General features: G+C 44.1%; 1 protein-coding gene across 1 annotated transcript in view; it reads right to left on the reverse strand.

Annotated features, from left to right (window-relative positions):
* WWC2 (WW and C2 domain containing 2) overlaps positions 1–23,875 on the reverse strand; it is a 113,945-nt gene that overhangs the window by 59,742 nt on the left and 30,328 nt on the right. Inside the window, exons 2-3 of the mRNA XM_072123366.1 lie at positions 10,393–10,502; positions 92–295 (exon numbers count right to left, since the gene is read on the reverse strand). Coding sequence (XP_071979467.1) covers positions 92–295; positions 10,393–10,502 — 314 coding nt within the window. The remainder of the gene's footprint in view (positions 1–91; positions 296–10,392; positions 10,503–23,875) is intronic.

A 23,875-nucleotide genomic window follows, 5' to 3' on the forward strand; every position in this document is an offset into this window, starting at 1 on the left:
TGAATACTGTGGCTTGGATAAGTGTGAAAGTAGATTACCTATGTACTGCCAAATGACAACTTTTGGCTTGGACAATAACCTATATACTTACGGCTAGTACGTGAACTAGATTTTTCTTTATAGGCATCGTTGAGCCTCACATATTCATCCAGGGCAAGCGCTAACCGCTGTTCCTTCACGTGGTAAAGCTCCTTCTGAGTGCTTAGAGCATCTTGTGCCACCATTAGGTAGTCCTTTAGCATCCGCTCCTGTTCTTTCCTCCATAACTTGCGTGGATCTTCTATCTGTGTGGTTTCTAAATGAGAACACATTAAATTCTGATAACCGTAGGTCAAAAATAAATTGCACATATTTTATTGAGATCTAAGATCCAAGAGACAGCATCTTGTGTGGCCCATGTCCAGGGCCATAAAGAGTAAGGTCAATGAAAAATGCAACTTCTCAATAAAAAAAGGAAGCCCATTCTGACCCACATGTTCGCATAGTAGTGTCCTCTCTTTATACGAGCCACACCTGAAATGTGCAAACCCTGACTTTCTTTATAAAATATCAAAACGAGAAAGAATAGCTATTTTTGTCATCTCCCCTCCAACAATTATATTAAACTATGCAACATGCAGAAAAGTATTACTCAACACAGGAGACAATGAGCACCAAAACGCCTCCTAGGGCTCAAGGAATTTTTTGGCTGCCCTACTAATTAATCTAAAAACATTAAAAGAGTTTCACAAAAGGTTAAGCCCCACCTATCAGACAGAAATAATCACATATTAGACGGAGATGGAGTCATACTCTGTCACAGTATTGTTCTAGCTTCTCAATTGAAATTCTGGAATATACCTTTAATATTTAATGATTGAGTTTTTGCTTCAAATATCCTTTTGATTGTTAACTTATCAAATCTGAAGCTGTTTGAAGAGACTACAGCAATCAAGTATTGTGGCTGGGCTCGGTACTGCATCGAGGTACTGCAAAGGCATCAAGCTGCGATCAGACATAAATGGCTGGTGAAGTGCGAGCAGTGCCAAGTGAAGCCCCACATCTACTTCCTAGTGATGATCAAGAGGGGTTTATGATGTTGGACCCAGGGGAGTAATTACAGTAGTAGAAGCCATAGCTGCTGCCATGGGGCTGGCATTGCAAAGGGGGCCCAGCCATCTTACATGATACACTACAGAATGGAGGATGTGCACCATTACATGCATATTATGCTGCACATTGTACACGATAATATGTATATAATAGTGCACATCTTCCACAGTACACAGCATGAATCCGTAGCACAGATAAGAAATGTTGGGGATGAGGAGTGGACTCTCATTCCTGCCATCTTCTTCCCAAATGTGGACAGCAGTTCCTGGGACAGATCTGTATTTATCAGTATTTATTAGTGCATTTATTTATCAGTGTATTTATCAGTGCATGAATGTGTTTGCACGAGTGTATAAATGTGTATAAAAGTTTAGACATTTTCAGAAAACTATTTTCTGAGTGGGAAGGTGGAACCATTCAGAAATCTGATATGGGAATCTTCCACTCCTATTCACCTGCCTGGTTGGACCCCCACTCACCTGCATCTGATCATTAAAAGATAGATTAGAAATAAATAAATTCTGGAACACCCCAATAAAATATATAAATAAAATTTAAAAGGGTGTTCCAGAATTGATTTATATCCAGGTTTACAACAGGAATGTACCGTAATTAAAAAATATTGCCATTTCAGTCATAGCTTGCAACTATAGTTGGATTATGTTGGACCTCATAAATCCATAATAGTCGTTATAATGTAATGAAATAGAAGACATTGAAATCCCCATCCTACTCTGTAAGCGGGAAAGAAAAAGCAGCTAATCCGTATAGATAGTAACACTTTTGGAATTCCGCAAACCATCACAGATATGTGTTTCCCTATAGAGCAAGATACAGAATACCCCAGGGCTCCACAAACCATCCGTCTCTATTACGGCATCCATGCAGAGGTCTAATAATTTACACTAGGAGACTGCAGCGGCTTTATAAGCCTTTGACAATAAAAACAGTAATCACACGCCACATCATGTGTGCGCAAAACGAAAAACAGCACAAGCATCGAAGAGATAAATTAGGGTAAATCAGCTATAGGTTTTGTTCGTTTTGACAACTCCAGATACTTCATTTCTAAGATATATTAACCATTACCATGATTTGGAGCCTGGATTAAAATGTTTTACATTTTTTTTAATATTGGCCCCAATTATAAGGGTCCGCTTATAGAGTCCACTGTCTTTGGAACATTGTGTAAAATATTTTAATCTCCAGTCATTCTAGATAGCTGCCACTAGAATAGGACCCCTAAGCCGACAAAGAGAAAAGATTCAAAATAAAAAATGGCATGACATACAAGGATCTGCTCAGGTCCTTCTGACCAGCTTCCAGCTGGCCGGGCATGCTCCCTCATCACCATTTACCAGCCCCCGATACAACACTGGGACAGTGGTCAAGTGGGCATGCCAGAAGTTGGTCAGAGTGGAGCTTCCGCGCCTCTGCAAATAAACAGTGGCACGGCATGTGGAGAGTGTGGTGCGAGAAAGAGGGAGCGCCAGATGAAGTACAGTACTAGTTAATTTTTTTATGCAGGCCACCTAGTTTATTTTTAGTTAGTCTCTGACAACCCCTTTTATGATGCTTATAAATTGGTTGTAGTATTACTACGGGACATAATTGCATTAATGAGAGTCACTTTTACTTTTCGCAAAAAAAAAAAAAAAAAAGGCTTGTGCGTATAAAAACGCGTTACACCCAACCAACACAAAGTAATGGCTTTCTGGTCACATGATTGTATGTTGTTTTGCATCTGGTGGCATTTAAAAGGGAAAAGGTAATCAGAAATTGGCCTAATAAACCACTACCAGTATGTTGTAAAGCAGCTTATAGATCACGTTTCTTTCATCACCCAGCTTGGTGGCATCATCCAGAAAAATCAACTTTGCTTAATCCACCTCACTGCCATGTGCATTGAGTAGACAGAGGAGGGAAGGAATGGTGTGGAGTAGAGGAAGAATGCATGAGGAGACACAGGCTGCATTTACCATTAAAGTCAAGCGTGGACAACCATGGACACTTACTCATAGATCAAGACACTGAGCTAGTGGTAATCTTCTTATATTTGTTATCCATGGTTGATCTCAGGAGGTGTTTATAATTATGCTAATGAACTTGAAGAACTCCTAGAGGTGTTACCAGAGCCACTCAATGGCGTAGCTTCACAGGCTGTTACACTGTCTCACCCTCTCCCTGATGTTACAGCACACATTGGAAGTGGGAGATGCTCCTTGCACACAGACAGCCCGTGAATCTACAAATCAGAGGGGCTCTGCTAAATACCCCAGAGCCTATCTGCCTCATTAGCATAATTCTAAAAGTTGATTTTAGAAGGAAGAAAGCAAATAACAAATATAAGAAGGTTACCAGTCACGGTGCCTGGATCTATGAGTAAGTGTACCTGGTTCATCATGATGGATTTTGTAAAGATGGAAATTAGTATGCCATGTAAAGCAATCAACAGTTTATAAAAATATGCAACTAAAGTAAATAGAAATAAAAGAGCTTGTTAAAGCATCACCGTGTCAAGCGATAAAAACTGTATATTTAGCATTTGTTTAGATAGTTAAGGATTTCTTTTTCGCTATCTATGGGAATTTTCTCACTCCTTGTGAAGTAAAATAAACTGGTCATCACAAGGCACTAAAACCTCACAAGCTGGAAAACAAAACTTGTATTTCAGGTTTCTAGGAATCCATTGCATTTCGTACTGTAGAAAAGTCAATATTTTCAAGTTTCTGTGGCTTTACATCTCTTAGGAATGCCTAGCGATTGGTTTTCTTAAATAAACAGTGACCTACTTTACAATTATTGAGAGGTTATTTTGAGACACTTGAAGGAGTTGTCTCTGATGCAGTCCCCAGGGAGATCAGCTGATCACTATAGGTCCTTATGGAAACAAATAGATGATTTAGGTTACATTCACACCTTGATTTTTGGATACATTCAGCCAATATCCCAGAAAAGCTCACAGCAAATAAAATGAACCTACCCATAGACATATACTAGCAGACTGAGGCCTCCTTTTACATTGCCCAACCTGCTGGAGAGCGCAGTATAGGTTTAGTGGATGCCATTAAAGGCTGTGGGGGACGGATGCAACTGTTTGCATCCATGCCCGACTACGCTGTGCGTACAATGTGGGCGTTTCTCCAAATATGAAACGTTACGTCACTGAGGAGACACCCAGAACATAGGCAGCAGCAAATCCCCAATATTCACTCCTCCCACTTCAATGGTGGAGAAACTGAACCAGAGAACATATCTCACTGTAGGAGCATACAGTGGGATATGTTGTTGCCCCCCATTGTAAGGGTATGTCGGGGATTTCCCTAAAGTATCCTTATAACAGAGGGAATAAACACAACATGAATCTAGCCTTAACCGGGGGGAAAGCCATAGTTAGCCTGACCATTACATAGGAAAAGTAGCATCACATGGCATTCATACTAACAGAATACCAGGATAATATCAAAATGTTTTGGGGTACTTGGTGCTCCGTTTAAGGCATGACTATCTGTTTAGTATGATATTGGTTGCTACTAGAGACGAGTGGATCTGAAGTTTCCATTCAGGTTTTGGTGTGCCCCTTGAGACCATGGACTTATTGTCAGATTGGTAGCTGAATAATCAATCTGTCAGATTGACGCCACTATACGTGGCTATGATTGGCCAAACAATGCTGTAGCTAGTTGCCAAGGGCATTAATTTGTCAGATGGCTGTTTGGCCACCAATCTGGTAATACGTATGGGTCACGCTGGGCGCATCCATATGGAAACTTCGGGTCTGCTCATCTCTAGTTGCTACATCTACCTGGGTCCCAATGGATATTGGGATGCTATTGGTTAGTGGGTTTAGGGAAAAAAACAAGCTCTCTGGATTGACATGCTTCCATAGCCTGTTTTTTAAACCCTCTAACCCATAACACCAGGATGACTTGTTTTTCTCCAGAAAGGAAGCCACATGAATAGAGAGGCTTTCCACCCTAGCTCAAAGGGTGAGGGGACAATTATAATCTTTCTGGCCCCTAAGATGTCATAGCACTGATCAAAGAGTTGCCTCCAGCCTGCATAGCTTGTTAGCTGTGTAAACTTTATGGGGTCTTGTACGACTTTTCTATAATGTACTATTACGGCTGGGACATGATGTACAGAGATCATAATTATTCCTCCTGAGGCCCCTTACAAAAGAATCATAGGCTCCATCTTTGGAGGCATTGGCCTATTCTGTGTGGGTTTTGTTTAGATCAATTAAAGTCCACAAACAGACATATTCACCAATCATTATTCCGTCATCTAGGGAGTTCCTGTAAAGCCCATCCCTAACCTCTAAACCATAGGAATGCAAGTAATGAAATGTATACCAACCGGCTTCCAATTCACCCAATCTATACATTAACCTTGCTCTGAGAGAACCTGCAGCCCCCAGACAATTTTCATGTGGATAGGAAATAAGCCTGAAGACACAAGTATACCGTATATACTGAATACCGTAATTTTTGGTCATTAGGTGGTCATACAGTAAAGCCCCAAACATTCCCAAGTAATCAATCTCATTTTCAGATCACCACAGTAAGGTGGCCATGAGCAGACATGAATTTGTTCTATAATTTGTGACATTTTCTGTATTTTCTAATAAATTACTTGGAAACCTCTTCACCGTTCCATCTCCTTGTCAACCCTACACACAAGCAAAAATGTAAAAGTAGCAAATTCCGGTATAAATTATATTTGTGCTAAAACGTGTCACCTTTTTTTCAGCAAAAATTGCTGCATTCCTCCCATAGTGTGACCTGTGGTTGTTTTTCCTCATTGCTTACTATGGAAAAAAATGTTTTGCTAGATAAAAACAGGCAAAAGTTCAATGGAAGTGTTTTGATAAAGCTCTGGGAGCCACGAAGAGTACATATACCTACAACACATCATATGTCAAGTTATCTCCAATATGCAGAATGCACTAAATCAACTTGTGATAAAGATGTCATGCACCTCGCAGGAGGCCGCATTCCAGCAGTTCCACAGATAGGAGGAAGCTGAAAAATTCCACAACTTAGTTTGACATGTTTTCTCTATCAAACAAATCTGTCTGTATAATATTTTATCCATTATATATGTATAATGTGTGTGTATATATATATATATATATATATATATATATATATATATATATATATATATATATATATATATATATATATATATATATATATATACACACACCGTATATACTCGAGTATAAGCTGACCCAAGTATAAGCCGAGGCCCCTAATTTTATCACAAAAACCTTGAGTATAAGCTGAGGGTGGGAAGTGCATTGATCACAGCCTCCCCAGTATATAGCCTGCCAGGCCATATCCCCCAGTATATAGCCTGCCAGGCCATATCCCCCAGTATATAGCCTGCCAGGCCATATCCCCCAGTATATAGCCTGCCAGGCCATATCCCCCAGTATATAGCCTGCCAGGCCATATCCCCCAGTATATAGCCTGCCAGGCCATATCCCCCAGTATATAGCCTGCCAGGCCATATCCCCCAGTATATAGCCAGCCAGGCCATATCCCCCAGTATATAGCCAGCCAGGCCATATCCCCCAGTATATAGCCAGCCAGGCCATATCCCCCAGTATATAGCCAGGCCATATCCCCCAGTATATAGACAGGCCATATCCCCCAGTAAATAGCCAGCAGCGGGGGAAGCTAGAAAGGAGAGTTTTGATTTTTTATAGTATAAGCAGAGTTTGGGTTTTCAGCACATTTTTTTAAAAATTTGACAAAATAAATATTTGGACCAGAACCCAAACTTTTGAAAAAAATTCCAAAGCTTCTGTGAAAGATATCTTGGGTGATTCCCTCCTCTCTACAATCTAAGGCCCCTTTCATGTGACCGTATCTTAAAGGAAACCTACCACTTGTAGTGGCAGGTTTCCGATGGCAATACCGGGCACCAGCTCAGGGTGAGCTGGTGCCGGAGCTTATTCTTGTTAGTGTTTTAAACCGCGGTATCGCGGTTTAAAACACTTTTTAAACGCTATAGCCGGCGCAGGCAGGTACGCGCTCGGCGCTTACCGTGCACGCGGCTACATAGGAAGTGAACGAGAGCCGCGCGCATGGTAAGCGCCGAGCGCGTACCTGCCTGCGCCGGCTATAGCGTTTAAAAAGTGTTTTAAACCGCGATACCGCGGTTTAAAACACTAACTAAAATAAGCTCCGGCACCAGCTCACCCTGAGCTGGTGCCCGGTATTTCCATCGGAAACCTGCCACTACAAGTGGTAGGTTTCCTTTAACTGGACGGCAACTAGCATACAGTCGCCATAAAAGTGCATTGTCACTGGATAAATGATAGAGAATGCTTTATCTTTTGCCACACCTACGGCCCAGCTGCACAGCACCCTATGGTGAGGGGACGGGCGAGGAGCACCAGCAGGGTCTTGGCTTGGGCATACCGCAAACACACGACCATGGGCCACAAAACTGTGGGAATTTTAAGGCCCATTGTGCTCACATCTCCATAGAAGTCAGGCGCCCATGCCTGGAATCCTGGCACGAATCAGACCTGCTCTAAAATTTTGCTCACCGCACCTTAAAGGAAACCTACCACCACGCATCTACCTATTAAGGTAGATCCGGTGGTAGGTGCCTCTAATGTATGTAAGGATAGCCCTTTTAAAGGCTAATCCTTTAGTCCCCTTTATCTTTTTTAATCTTTAATTAAGATAAAACGCTAATTTACCAAAAAGGCTACTGGGGCGTGGAGTAGCTGGAGCTGAGGTTATGCCGCGCGGCTACTCCACGCTCCAGTAACCTCCTTGATCCGCCTACCAGGACATCTTCAGCGCAGCTACAAGGAGCTGCGCACCCTTGTGCGCAAAGCCAGCACACAAAAATAATATAAACATGTCAGACAAGACGTCCTTAAACATAACGTGACTTTGTCTGAAACGTGTCGACATGTTCATTTAATTTCTGAATGGCTTTTATATGAGTAACCAGATTTTAGAAGCTCTAAACAAAGTGCTTAACTTTGCTTTTGTTGTATTAGTAGAGGAGTTTTCATCAGACACATAAAAGGTATCTACACACTTTATATATATTTTGGTTGCAATTTCCTGGACAAAGGCAAAGAGAAAAAAAAAAAGGTAGAGTAGATCTGGCATTGTTTTATTTTTGTGATTTCTGTCTGTTTAGCTTTAGAACACATCAGAAGGGATCACCAATGAGAGCCTTTGCACTAGGACCCCCACGAGGTGGCCATGATGTTTCTTCAATCGCCATACCCCATCATTTTTGGCTCAAAGATCTTTGGATCTCCAAGTCTGTCATCAGTTTTCGATTGAAGTCTAGACTTAAAGCGGCCCCAGTGCGCAGACCCACACCCATTACATCTCCTGACATGTATTAATGACATGTCAGAAGATGATCAAAGGTGAACCTTCACTTTAAAGAATCTTGAAAAGTGAAACTTCATTTTAGCTTGCATAAGGATACTTTCATCACCTAAAATGTGCATAAAGATACAACGCTAAAACAAGGAATTTCATTAGGATGGGTATTTTAATATCTATATCCTTTAAATGAAACCTTTACACCAAGTTTATTTACACCACATTATACTGCCAAAGACTTGTCTGGCATCACATCCAACAGTGCCAACTGGTAAGGGTTAAGAGCTCTCTTACTTTACACACTAATAAATGTCTGTAGAAAAACAAATTAAAACCTTTACAACTTTTCTGTATATTTACAGCATCTATGAGCCTCACCGCTAATCTAAATTCCATGTTATGTAATATGGGTTATATCCCCCCCCCCCCATTTATAAGTGAAAACACTTGTTAAAGACAATTTCAGTCTTTTTTATTATATAAAACATGATTAACCGTGGGTGATGACAGCTGAGTAAAATAAAGAGACCCCAATTAAATATAACATGTATTTATAAAATGAGATAATAGGAATTAAATGCAGGTTAATGGGGTTACCTATAAAATTATATTCTTGTTATTTTAATCACTGAACAAGGTAAAAAGAAAGTGACTTATGAGAGGTTTTGCCTACAAGATCTGCATAAAGATGGCAATAATCAGATAATATTTCACTATTTCCATTCTAGGCTGTTAATGAGTCTATTCAGGGTGACCTCAGACACCTTTAAGACAATGTATAGTACAAATTACATCTCATGTACATGAATCTTATTCGCCGAGGCCTTAACAGACCATGAACCTGTGAGAAGCTACACAGTTTCTCAGAAAATAGGCTCAAGCATGATTTTCCAGCCTTTCCAGACTGGAGATGAAATATACACTGTACCCTGATAATAAGCCCTAGTAGCAATGGTTAAAGTTTCTCAAAGGGGTTTGCCCATGAAAGAAAAGTTCTCATATTTTAACGCCCTTACTTTACAGTTTTATTGCTGTTTTAACTCCTATCACTCAGTGATGGTCAGTGTAAAATTCCAGAGTGAGGGCGGGGACTCAAGACACTTCATGATTCCTCTGTGCTATAAGATGCTGTGTGCTGACAGTGTGCTTAGATAGGGTACAGGGTTTATTTACACATTCATTTGGCTTCTGAACAGTCTGCTAGAATCTGAGACATAGAAAAAGAGACAGGAGACAGATCAAAGGTAATGACATGGATTAAAGACACTATGAAACATTCAGCTCTGCTATCTCTCCTATAACACACAAAATAAGTTCTGCTATGCCTCTCCCTCCCTTAGGATAAAGGCCTTATCTTGTCTGTAGCTTGTTGAACAAGTCTCTGAATACTGCTGCTTGCTGGCAGGAAGTGCCTGTGTCTGAGCTTGTCTTGTATGTAATGCAGGGCAAAGGGGGAGGGCAAAGAACTTCAGCCTCAGGCTGCAATTATCTGTAGGCCCCGGTGAAACTAAGCATCAGCAACACACCGGACCCACAAATCATTGCAGAAGTGTATTACATTGGCCACGTACAGAGAGCTTCACAGCTGTCAAAATCCTATTGTCAAACAAATAAATGTGGTCTGGAGCTACTTGTACAATATATACCAGTTCCGACATATACAAATTAAGCTGAAGAACAAACCTACAGAACGTCTCTTGTTTGTAACCCAGCGATTGCATGTATAAGATAAAACCTCTCTCACATATGGATCTTTGTTGGTGATCTATGTGCAGTCCATTAGAACCACCCAAGACTTCCATGAACATGTGAGTTTGGATCAATAGAGCCTCAGGTGGTCCAACAGAGAGCAGTCACAATAGACATGTTCAATACCATGATAAACCTGGTACATTAACAAAATACGTTTAAATAAGAAGTGACTTACGATTAATATGATTAATAAAGTAAACTCCAATTTGTGGATCGTAGCACGATTCCCATCCCCATGGCAGCTCATTTCCAACACAGTCTGCAAATGACAGCGGCTTTGTTAATCTGCAATAAAAGAGAAGGAAGACAAAGCATGAGATAATTGGTTTAGAGTGCAACATAAATGCATGAGAAGAGTGTGGTCATGCTTTAGCAGGAGTAGAAGATGGGCATATTAGAATTTGTGGTTCTCTGGTAGGAGGTATATTCTGCATCTTTTATGATCAATCTGTCTATACATTTATTGTTTTAAGACTGTCATACTAACTAAAGGAAATCTACCATCAAAATCATGCATAATAAACCAGGGGCACGGTCACTGTAGTAATCATATATATTTGTTATACATGGCCTCCTTCCTTCTGAAAGGAACTTTTACGATTATGCTAATGAGCCACAAGGGTTCCGGGGTTGAGCCCCTTTGTGCTGTAGCTTCACAAGCTGTTACACCGTCTTCCCCTCTGCTATCCTTCCCCGACTTCCCCCTTCCAGTTCTCCTGCACAGTGTAAGGAACAGCACAGAGACGCTGGGGCTCATTTGCTAAGGGTCGCGCTGCTCACTACTGTTCGCCTTTTTGGGTTTTGCATGGCCTGGACAGGTATTTAACAGGTGTCTGCGCTGACATTCTGGTGCACACAATAGTTTATTGGCGCAGCTGCTCTGGCTTCCATGCAACACAAATTAGGGGCGTGCTATTGGATGGTGCGACTGATTCGGACTGAGTGCAGGATTTAATTTTCAAATTGTGTCGCAAGCCCATGCACCAGGAAGAAGGTGGCGAACTCTGTTGGACCTGAGAAGGGAAGTGACACATGCAGGATCAGGCACATGATCTTAGTGAATCGAGGCACAGTGCATTATCGTCAGACAATGCACTTTTGGTGAACTCCAGCGGACGGATAAGTAAATGTGCCCCGCTGTGGTAACACCCCCAGTGCCCCACTGGCTCAGTAGTATAATTTAAAAGGTTGAAAAAAGGTGATTGGTAATAAATATAAGAGGATTACCAAAGTCACAATGCCTGGATCTATAAATAAGTGTCCCTGGTTTATCATGATGGATTTCCATTAAAGGGAACCGGTCACCACATTTGCACATATACAGCCAGTGACAGGATCCTATTGAGCTCTAATAACTGACTGACGCCCTTCTTTTAACAAAAAATTGTTTAGCTTACATCCACATAAAACATCTTTTATCCAAAATTATCAACTGCTCCCCATGCCTTATGAACTGTGACCAGTAAGGAGGCATGTCATGTGACCAGAGTGACATCATCTCAGGTCCTTTAGTGTCCTAACAATAGAAAACTGTACCCCATGCATGTATCTGACCACATGAAGTCACAGCATCCTCCACGGATTTCTACTCCTCTCCATCCTCCATGGAGGCTGCTGTGATTTCATGTAATCACATACATGGTGTACAGTTTGCTATTCCTAGCAGGCTGAACGTTATCCCCTTATGCACAGGATAGGTGGTTAACAAGCTGATTCACCATTCACAAAAATGGGGTCCCATTCTTACTAATGGATTCTCATCCTGCCACTTGATTCCATAATCTGGCAGTGTTGGAAATACCAAAGAAATCAGAGGGCTGTTCTCAGCAATTACGACAATCCCATACAACTGAATGTAGTGTCAGGACAAGAAAGCTACCTGCAATTGTGGGGGGTCCCAGCAGTTGTGCCCTCACCGATCTCATTATTCTAACCCCCTTAACATGGTTTCCAGGGCATAAATATGGATAACTTATCCTTCAGCATATACTGCGCAGTGGCAAAAGTTGTAATTAACTGGAAACCGTTTACTATAGTGCCCAGATTATGTAGCAATGCTGTTCATGTGCCCATTCCAGAAAGCAGGTGATAGGTGGGGAAACACGGAGAAGGACCCCCCAGTAATGAGAGATTGGTGATCCATTAATAGTAATGTCTCAGAGAAACCTCTCTAATACATTTGTATAATTACTGGATTTTTAAGACCACTTAAAAAAAAATAGAGATAAATTGCACTTAAAATTAAAAACAGTTAGAAATTTCACATAACTTATTGACAGAATGTGGCGTGTACATAAAATCATGCAGACACAATTTGCACAATAAATCTTCATGAAGAATTGCATCTGTCAGGTCAGGAAAACCCGCTCATTCTTATTGCAGCTCTTTGTGCAGAGGAGTGCTTGGAATACAGAAAGCTGGATGATGGAATGCATGTCAAATCTGTCGTGAATCCCAAAAATAATGAGTTCACAAGCCGCACTAAAATGTTGCTAACAGTCAGGATTGTCGAGCAAACACCCGACAAGATCAAGATGCTTCTCCAGGTTCACTGTCTTCTAGTCTCAGTCTTGATGTGTGAAATATGTAACTGCTATACAGGTTATTTCACACCCAGGGGCAGATTTACCATCCCAAATTTAGACGGAGTAAAATTTGCCTATACAGTCTCTGTCCTCAGTTTTTGACCACATAAAACTGCATGTGCTGTTACGTAGTAGCTGTGGGATATCTGTTTAGCCAGACATTTGTATGCGTTGTTAGCCACAACAGAACTGTGAATAAGTAAATCTGTATTCCAGGTTTGTAGCTGGACAGCATTCTGGTGCACTAGATCTCCTGAGGACAGCATAGCCCTTCCCTCTGCTCTGAGTCACTGCTGTAGCCAGTGTTTCCGTTTCAATACTACAGAAGTCTCCTTTTAAAAGGAGATGGAAGTAAAATAAGCACAAAATGTCAAGACTAGATATCAATCTGAGAAATATCTCAACACAGTGCGGACCAACAGTGTCCATACTTGGTCCTCACAATCCAATAGAAGCTGTAAGAAATCACAAGATGTCCTGCAGACAGTTATAAGATAGGACAAAGCTATAGGTCACGTGCAAGATTATGACATTAGAATCAATCTGTCCTTCTGTCATATTAGAGAATATGGACATCATTAGGGAGGGTCTCCGCTACAGACGCCACCACTGTGACTGTGGTTTATTTTTGTATCTGACAAAGTAATTCGGTTTAGTCTGTACATCCCCTTTGTATTGTGTTCTGGTTACATAAATCCATGGGAAATCCGGAAAAGGGGGAAGATGCGTACCAATTTTAGACTGGGGAGATTACAATTATACCAATAGCTTATAGTAAATTGTATTCTTGTTCCAGAGATGTTGCCTGGAAAGTCTGCCCTATGTTAAATGAAGCACTCATGGTAAGCCTACTGACAAGGCAAGAATAGAAGCCATGACAAAATGCAAACAGATTTGTTTAAAAGAAGACCAGTCTGACATAAATCCTTTACGGCAATCTCCCTGGTGTTTATCCTCCCGCTGAAGGTATTGACCTGGTTGCTATGATGCATTCCATAGGGTCCGCTGTATCATATCACCATGACATGTCTTCTGCATAATTAAAATAGCGATAATATTGGTTGCCGGCTTCTGACTATTTTACTAAGTCAAAGGAAACAATGACCTTCTAGAAGAAGGGTCCTAATTAGAGATGAGCGAACCCTAAAATGCTCGGGTACTCGTTATTCGAGACGAACTTTTCCCGATGCTCGAGTGCTCGTCTCGAATAACGAACCCCATTGAAGTCAATGGGAGACTCGAGCATTTTTCAAGGGGACCAAGGCTCTGCACAGGGAAGCTTGGCCAAACACCTGGGAACCTCAGAAAAGGATGGAAACACCACGGAAATGGACAGGAAACAGCAGGGGCAGCATGCATGGATGCCTCTGAGGCTGCTTAATCGCACCATTATGCCAAAAGTATGGGCAACAGCATGGCCATGACAGAGTGACAGAATGAAGCTAGATAGCATGTAAAACATCCAATAATTGACCCTGACACTATAGGGGACGGCATGCAGAGGCAGAGGCAGCGGCAGCAGGCTAGAGAGTGGCATGGCGACATACCCTAATTGGACTCAGGCTTCAAACCAATGGGTGTCAGAGAGGAACCAAAGGAGGTGAGCAAGAAGCGCTCAAATAATATCGGTACATGATAAAAGTTTGCCAGTATATTTTGTGGATTACACAGCAGGGTGGCGACAAAGTTAACATGGAAGCCATGAAAACAACCCAAAATTCTGCCTGACACAGCTCGTTTGATAAGGGGACCATGTATGCTTACAGTTCATGCCAGTCGCTGCACTGGCTGCCAGTCTCCTTTCGAATACAGTTTAAAATAATAATAACCCTCATCCATAAAGCTCTGTATAATGCTGCACCCCCCTACCTCTCCTCTCTTATCTCAGTCTATCGCCCAACCCGTGCTCTTAGATCCGCCAGTGATCTTAGATTAACCTCTACCCTAGTGCGGACCTCCCACTCGCGTCTCCAAGACTTCTCTAGAGCTGCACCAATTCTATGGAATGCTCTGCCCTGGACTATCAGACTAATACCTAACCTCCAAAGTTTCAAACGTGCTCTTAAAACCCATTTCTTTAGGCAAGCCTATAACACTCATTAACTGCATGAAGTTTTAACTCTTCTACTAACCCGTCCTGTGTCGTCCTCCCATCTGTTATCCAGCAACCAACAGGCACCAGACTTCTCTGCAGTCCCATTCACCCTGGACCTGGTATATAAGATGACGGCTGAGTGGTTCAAGCGACAGCAATTCCATTTATTATATTTTTTTTTATTCCCTAAGAAGAATGGCTTGACCATTAAATATTCTTTTACCTCGTGTTACCCCATCATCTTCATAAACCGTAAGCTCTGGCGAGCAGGGACCTCACTCCTGTTGTTCCATACAAATGTTGTGCTCTGTTACATTACATTTGTATTTGTTTCCTATGATTTGTAAAGCGCTACAGAATATGATGACGCTATATAAATAAAGATTATTATTATTATTATTATGGAGGCAGTGAACTAGTAGTAGATTAAAGGTGCTGCAACTATGTTAGTTGGATCTTGGGATGGAGCTGGCGCTCTGCAGCCAGGCGAGCTTTTGCCAATCCAAGCCCCTGTCTCTAGGCTACTCCCCAAACAGCACTTCTAAGAACCTTTTGTATAAGATCAAGTGTAGTAGCGTTCTTATAAGTTTAGGATATGGCGGGTGAGGGGAATGTAAACAGATGCGCAAGAAGCGCTGAAATAATATCCCTAAATGGTAAAAGTTTGCAAGTATATTTTGTGGATTACACAGCAGGGTGGCGACAAAGTTAACAACTTTGATGTGGAATGCCCTGTAATAGCTCTTGGGCGGTGTGCCTTTTATCGCCTAGGCTCAGCAGTTTCAGCACCGCCTGCTGTCGCTTAGCGACGGCACTGCTGCTGTGCCTAGAGCTACCGACTGATGGCGCCATGCCCACGGATGGTAATTCGGAGGAGAAGGAGGTGGAGGAGGGGTGGGAGGAGGTATAGTAGGCCTTTGAGACCTGGACCGAGGTAGGCCCCGCAATTCTCTGCGTCGGCAGTATATGACCAGCCCCAGGGTCAGACTCGGTCCCAGCCTGCACCAAGTTAAGTGTAGTAGCGTTCTTATAAGTTTGGGATATGGCGGGTGAGGGGAATGTAAACAGATGCGCAAGAAGCGCATGATGCGCATGGAGCTGGCGCTCCGCTGCCAGGCGAGCTTTCGCCAATTCAAGCCCCTGTCTCTAGGCTACTCCCCAAACAGCACTTCTAAGAACCTTTTGTATAAGATCAAGTGTAGTAGCGTTCTTATAAGTTTAGGATATGCCGGGTGAGGGGAATGTAAACAGATGCGCAAGAAGCGCATGATGCGCATGGAGCTGGCGCTCCGCTGCCAGGCGAGCTTTCGCCAATTCAAGCCCCTGTCTCTAGGCTACTCCCCAAACAGCACTTCTAAGAACCTTTTGTATAAGATCAAGTGTAGTAGCGTTCTTATAAGTTTAGGATATGCCGGGTGAGGGGAATGTAAACAGATGCGCAAGAAGCGCATGATGCGCATGGAGCTGGCGCTCCGCTGCCAGGCGAGCTTTCGCCAATTCAAGCCCCTGTCTCTAGGCTACTCCCCAAACAGCACTTCTAAGAACCTTTTGTATAAGATCAAGTGTAGTAGCGTTCTTATAAGTTTAGGATATGCCGGGTGAGGGGAATGTAAACAGATGCGCAAGAAGCGCTGAAATAATATCCCTAAATGGTAAAAGTTTGCCAGTATATTTTGTGGATAACACAGCAGGGTGGCGACAAAGTTAACAACTTTGATGTGGAATCCATGAAAACAACCCAAATTTCTGCCTGACACACCTCGTTTGATAAAGGGACGATGTATGGAGGCAGCTATATGGACGACTTTTGGAGGTAGCAATGGAGACAACGTGTGGAGGCTGCTATGGAGACAATTTAATTTGGATAGTGCCTGTATGTGGCAGTCCCAAACATTTTTCAAACCAGAGGAGCAGGTAGGTGGCCCTCCAGTAAAATGGAATAGATTGAGTGCCTGTATGTGGCAGTCCCAAAAATGTTTCAAACCAGAGGAGCAGGTAGGTGGCCCTGCAGTAAAATGGAATAGATTGAGTGCCTGTATGTGGCAGTCCCAAAAATTTTTCAAACCAGAGGAGCAGGTAGGTGGCCCTCCAGTAAAATGGAATAGATTGAGTGCCTGTATGTGGCAGTCCCAAAAATGTTTCAAACCAGAGGAGCAGGTAGGTGGCCCTGCAGTAAAATGGAATAGATTGAGTGCCTGTATGTGGCACTCACAAAAATTGTTTCAAACAGAGGACCGGGTAGGTGGCCCTCCAGAAAAATTAAATGCATGAAGTACTATAGCAAGAGCCAGTGGGCCCTGTCAAAAAATAGCCATTTTCCTCTGCTTTACTGTACAAAGAGGAGGAGAAGGAGGAAAATGAGGAGGAGGAGGAGGAGTGGATCAATTATTCAGGTTGAGCTTCCTTCACCTGGTGGAGATTGGAAATTCTGAGAAATCCAGCCTTTATTCATTTTAATAAGCGTCAGCCTGTCAGCGCTGTCAGTCGACAGGCGTGTACGCTTATCGGTGATGATGCCACCAGCTGCACTGAAAACCCGCTCGGACAAGACGCTAGCGGCAGGGCAGGCAAGAACCTCCAAGGCGTACAGCGCCAGTTCGTGCCACATGTCCAGCTTTGAAACCCAGTAGTTGTAGGGAGCTGTGTGATCATTTAGGACGATGGTATGGTCAGCTACGTACTCCCTCACCATCTTTCTGTAAAGATCAGCCCTACTCTGCCGAGACTGGGGACAGGTGACAGTGTCTTGCTGGGGTGACATAAAGCTGGCAAAAGCCTTGTAAAGCGTACCCTTGCCAGTGCTGGACAAGATGCCTGCTCGCCTACTCTCCCTCGCTACTTGTCCCGCAGAACTACGCACTCTGCCGCTAGCGCTGTCAGAAGGGAAATACTGTTTCAGCTTGTGCACCAGGGCCTGCTGGTATTCATGCATTCTCACACTCCTTTCCTCTGCAGGGATGAGAGTGGAAAGATTTTGCTTGTACCGTGGGTCCAGGAGAGTGAACACCCAGTAATCGGTGCTGGAATAAATTCTTTGAACGCGAGGGTCACGGGATAGGCAGCCTAGCATGAAATCTGCCATATGCGCCAGAGTACCAACGCGTAAGAATTCACTCCCCTCACTGGCCTGACTGTCCATTTCCTCCTCCTCCAACTCCTCCAACTCCTCTTCTTCTGCCCATACACGCTGAACAGTAAAGGACTCAACAATGGTCCCCTCTTGTGTCTCACCAACATTCTCCTCCTCTTCCTCCTCATCCTCCTCCACCTCCTCCGATATGCGCTGAGAAACAGACCTGAGGGTGCTTTGGCTATCAACAAGGGAATATTCTTCCCCTGTCTCTTGTGACGAGCGCAAAGCTTCCGACTTCATGCTGACCAGAGAGTTTTTCAACAGGCCAAGCAGCGGGATGGTGAGGCTGATGATGGCGGCATCGCCACTGACCATCTGTGTTGACTCCTCAAAGTTACTCAGCACCTGACAGATATCAGACATCCACGTCCACTCCTCATTGTAGACTTGAGGAAGCTGACTGACCTGACTACCAGTTCTGGTGGAAGTTGACATCTGGCAGTCTACAATCGCTCTGCGCTGCTGGTAAACTCTGGATAACATGGTCAGTGTTGAATTCCACCTCGTGGGCACGTCGCACAACAGTCGGTGAGCGGGCAGTTGGAGGCGGCGCTGCGCTGCCCTGAGAGTGGCAGCATCTGGGCTGGACTTCCTGAAATGCGCACAGATGCGGCGCACATTCGTGAGCAAATCAGACAGATTGGGGTATGTCTTGAGGAAACGCTGAACTATCAGATTTAACACATGGGCCAGGCATGGCACATGTGTCAGTCTGCCGAGTTGCAGAGCCGCCACCAGGTTACGGCCGTTGTCACACACAACCATTCCCGGCTTGAGGTTCAGCGGTGCCAGCCACAGATCAGTCTGCGCCGTGATGCCCTGTAATAGCTCTTGGGCGGTGTGCCTTTTGTCGCCTAGGCTCAGCAGTTTGAGCACCGCCTGCTGTCGCTTAGCGACGGCACTGCTGCTGTGCCTAGAGCTACCGACTGATGGCGCCGTGCCCACGGATGGTAGTTCGGAGGAGGAGGTGGAGGAGGGGTGGGAGGAGGAGGAGGCATAGTAGGCCTGAAACACCTGGACCGAGGTAGGCCCCGCAATCCTCGGCGTCGGCAGTATATGAGCAGCCCCAGTGTCAGACTCGGTCCCAGCCTCCACCAAGTTAACCCAATGTGCCGTCAGCGATATATAGTGGCCCTGCCCGGCAGCACTCGTCCACGTGTCCGTGGTCAGGTGGACCTTGTCAGAAACGGCGTTGGTCAGGGCACGGATGATGTTGTCTGACACGTGCTGGTGCAGGGCTGGGACGGCACATCGGGAAAAGTAGTGGCGGCTGGGGACCGAATACCGAGGGGCGGCCGCCGCCATGAGGTTGCGAAAGGCCTCGGTCTCTACTAGCCTATAGGGCAGCATCTCCAGGCTAAGCAATCTGGAGATGTGCACATTAAGGGCTTGGGCGTGCGGGTGGGTTGCACTATATTTGCGTTTCCGCTCCAGCGTCTGGGGTATGGAGAGCTGAACGCTGGTGGATGCTGTGGAGGATCGTGGAGGCGACGATGGGGTTTTTGTGGCAGGGTCCTGGGCAGGGGGCTGACTAGCAGCTGACACAGGGGAAGGAGCAGTGGTGTGCACGGCCGGAGGTGAACGGGCTTGTTGCCACTGAGTGGGGTGTTTAGCATTCATATGCCTGCGCATACTGGTGGTAGTTAAGCTAGTAGTGGTGGAACCCCTGCTGAGCCTGGTTTGGCAAATGTTGCACACCACAGTCCGTCGGTCATCCGGTGTTTCCTTAAAGAACCTCCAGACTTCTGAAGATCTAGCCCTCGCCGCAGGAGCCCTCGCCACGGGAGCTTCACTAGTTGACACATTTGGCGCTGATGCACCAGCTCTGGCCCTGCCTCTCCGTCTGGCCCCACCACTGCCTCTTCCAACCTGTTCTGGTCGAGGACTCTCCTCCGTCTCAGAAGCACTGTGTTCACCCGGCCTCTCAACCCAGCTTGGGTCTGTCACCTCATCATCCTCCGATCCCTCAGTCTGCTCCCCCCTCGGACTTCCTGCCCTGACAACAACTTCCCCACTGTCTGACAACCGTGTCTCCTCATCGTCGGACACCTCTTTACACACTTCCACTACGTCAAGAAGGTCATCATCACCCACAGACTGTGACTGTTGGAAAACCTGGGCATCGGAAAATTGCTCAGCAGCAACCGGACAAGTGGTTTGTGACTGTGGGAAGGGTCCAGAAAACAGTTCCTCAGAGTATGCCGGTTCAAATGCCAAATTTTCCTGGGAGGGGGCAGACTGGGGGGGAGGAGGCTGAGGTGCAGGAGCTGGAGGAGTGGCGATTTCGGTGACATGGGTGGACTGCGTGGAAGACTGACTGGTGGTGGACAAATTGCTCGAAGCATTGTCAGCAATCCACGACATCACCTGTTCGCACTGTTCTGGCCTCAACAGTGCTCTACCACGAGTCCCAGTAACTTCAGACATGAACCTAGGGAGTGTAGCTCTGCGGCGTTCCCCTGCTCCCTCATCAGCAGGTGGTGTCTCACCCCGCCCAGGACCACGGCCTCTGACCCCTGCAGTAGTTGGACGCCCACGTCCCCGCCCTCGTCCTCTACCCCTAGCCCTCGGGTTAAACATTTTTAAAATGAGAGTTATAACTTTATTTTTTTTTTTACTTTTTTTTGTTTTTTTTTGTGTTTTTTGTTTTTTTTTGTGTTTTTTGTGTTTTTTTGAGTTTTTAAAACCAAACAATGCTATCCTATTGCTATGGCTATTTTCTAGCCAAGTATCAAAGCACACTACTATGCCAGATGAGATGACACTGAGTTAGTGCCTAATTGAAATCCAACCCCTACTAAATTTTCCCACTTCGGTCTTTGCTATGGATATGTGCGTCACTAAGCGCAGAACACAGCGGTCGCAAGTCTCACTACAAATTGCTCAGAATTGGCTAGTACATGCACTGCAGAAAGTACAGCCACCAGCAGATCAACCAGAAATCAAATATATAGAACGCTACTGTATGCGTAAGTAAGCTCTTTGTATTCTCCTATGGCTATTTTCTAGCCAAGTATCAAAGCACACTACTATGCCAGATGAGATGACACTGAGTTAGTGCCTAATTGAAATCCAACCCCTACTAAATTTTCCCACTTCGGTCTTTGCTATGGATATGTGCGTCACTAAGCGCAGAACACAGCGGTCGCAAGTCTCACTACAAATTGCTCAGAATTGGCTAGTACATGCACTGCAGAAAGTACAGCCACCAGCAGATCAACCAGAAATCAAATATATAGAACGCTACTGTATGCGTAAGTAAGCTCTTTGTATTCTCCTATGGCTATTTTCTAGCCAAGTATCAAAGCACACTACTATGCCAGATGAGATGACACTGAGTTAGTGCCTAATTGAAATCCAACCCCTACTAAATTTTCCCACTTCGGTCTTTGCTATGGATATGTGCGTCACTAAGCGCAGAACACAGCGGTCGCAAGTCTCACTACAAATTGCTCAGAATTGGCTAGTACATGCACTGCAGAAAGTACAGCCACCAGCAGATCAACCAGAAATCAAATATATAGAACGCTACTGTATGCGTAAGTAAGCTCTTTGTATTCTCCTATGGCTATTTTCTAGCCAAGTATCAAAGCACACTACTATGCCAGATGAGATGACACTGAGTTAGTGCCTAATTGAAATCCAACCCCTACTAAATTTTCCCACTTCGGTCTTTGCTATGGATATGTGTGCCACTAAGAGCTAAACACAACGGTAGCAAGTCCCCCTGCTAATTCCTCACAAAATGGTACTAGATGCAAATTAAAATAAAAAAAGTAGAACGTTATTGTAGCCCTAAGAAGGGCTGTTGGGTTCTTTGAGAATCACTCCTGCCTAACAGTAAGCTAATAGAACACCCTAACGCTTTCCCTGACCAGCAGCAGCTCTCTCCCTAGCGGCATCCAGACACAGAATGATCCGAGCAGCGCGGGCAGCGGCTAGTCTATCCCAGGGTCACCTGATCTGGCCAGCCAACCACTGCTATCGACGTGTAAGGGTACCACGTCATGCTGGGTGGAGTGCAGAGTCTCCTGGCTTGTGATTGGCTCTGTTTCTGGCCGCCAAAAAGCAAAACGGCGGGAGCTGCCATTTTCTCGAGCGGGCGAAGTATTCGTCCGAGCAACGAGCAGTTTCGAGTACCCTAATGCTCGACCGAGCATCAAGCTCGGACGAGCATGTTCGCTCATCTCTAGTCCTAATGAAGCCATAGGAAAGACAACTATGTTTCCAGCCCATCCCATGAGCCTGCCAACTTGGTTCAGCTCCTCTGGCACAAGAAAAATCTTCAACTCAAAGAGCATTTCACCACAACTTACAGTATATTGATGGCCACACAGAAATGGAGTCTATTGAGAGGAGACAAGACCAACTAGAGAGAGGTCATGCCACCATTATGGCAGCCAACGATGAGTTGTTCAAAATACATAATAGTGAAAACATTTACAAAATGTAAAACATTTGTCGTCTTCATCCGTAAAGGAGCCTATGGGAGCCACAGGACACTGCAGGTGCTCATTTTAGATATAGCAACAAATCCCTAAAAAACAGTTTCCAGCATGTATGGGGATTTGTACCAAGAATCTATACACAAAACACCCCAGTGCATGTAGATTGGGTATTAATCTACTGGAAGGAGTAACTACCGTAGGAACGTTGAAGTGAATATAGGAACAGCGTCTGAATATGTAGTCCTATGATAGAGATACCAATCATATTTGTAAAAGAACCTTTCTGCTTGGATCTCCTTGATCCTTCATTATACAAATAATTCGGGAAGGGTGTCATTAAGGTTGTATCAAAACTAGGAAGCACCTTTACTCAGGCAATGAAATGACTGGAATGTCTGGCACACGCTCAAAGTGCGGAGGTCATTACACAACACTATGTGCTGACCTATGGACCTTATATAGGAACGACTGAGGTTAAGTTCCTGTTAACTTTTCAAGCATGAACTGCAAGGGTAAATGACCCAGGAGGACACTGGTACTAACTATTTTGTTCCAGAACAAAGCATCACTCCCCGAATATGAGCAGAAGTTACAACACTGCGGGCCACATGATTAGAGCTTATTCACGCACCTGTTCATTATATTAATATGCTATCCACCATTACCATCGATAAAAACATGTGCAGATGATGCTGGGGAACTAGGCGTTTTGCCATCTAATACATCAGTTTTTTGCAACATGAAAAAAAAAAAACGTATCAAATTAATCTGATGTCATAAGGACTTGAAAAAAGGGATGCAGACAGGGACGTAGCTACAGTGGTAGCACTGGAGATGACAGTGACACTCAATAGTCCTTTCCCCATATAGAAAAAAAAATACCAGATGTACTCCCCCTTTTTCCTATTTTCTCTATAGTTGCTCACACTCTCTATCGGTTTCCTTTGTTTTTCTTTATCTAGGTCTCTTTTTCCCCAAAAAGCAACTTCTATCTGACCAAGGTTCTGCCTTATTCATGGTAGAAACCTTATTGTAATATTTTAGGTTGGTCTCCTTTATAATCACTTTTTCCATTTATTTTGATTTGCACATAGTATCATAGTATCATAGTATATAAGGCAGGAAAAAGACGCAAGTCCATCAAGTCCAACCTTTAGGAATTAAATAAATGTTTTATCCCCATAACCTGTGATATTTTTTCTCTCCAGAAAGGCATCCAGGCCTCTCTTGAACATGTACATAGAGTCGGCCATAACAACCTCCTGCGGCAGAGAGTTCCACAGTCTCACTGCTCTTACAGTAAAGTACCTTTGTCTATGTTGATGGTAGAATCGCCTCTCCTCTGGGCGTAGAGGATGTCCCCTTGTCCTGGTCACAGGCCGAGGTATAAAAAGATC

The sequence above is a fragment of the Engystomops pustulosus genome, chromosome 1 (assembly GCF_040894005.1).
Source record: "Engystomops pustulosus chromosome 1, aEngPut4.maternal, whole genome shotgun sequence".
Taxonomy (NCBI): Eukaryota; Metazoa; Chordata; class Amphibia; order Anura; family Leptodactylidae; genus Engystomops; species Engystomops pustulosus.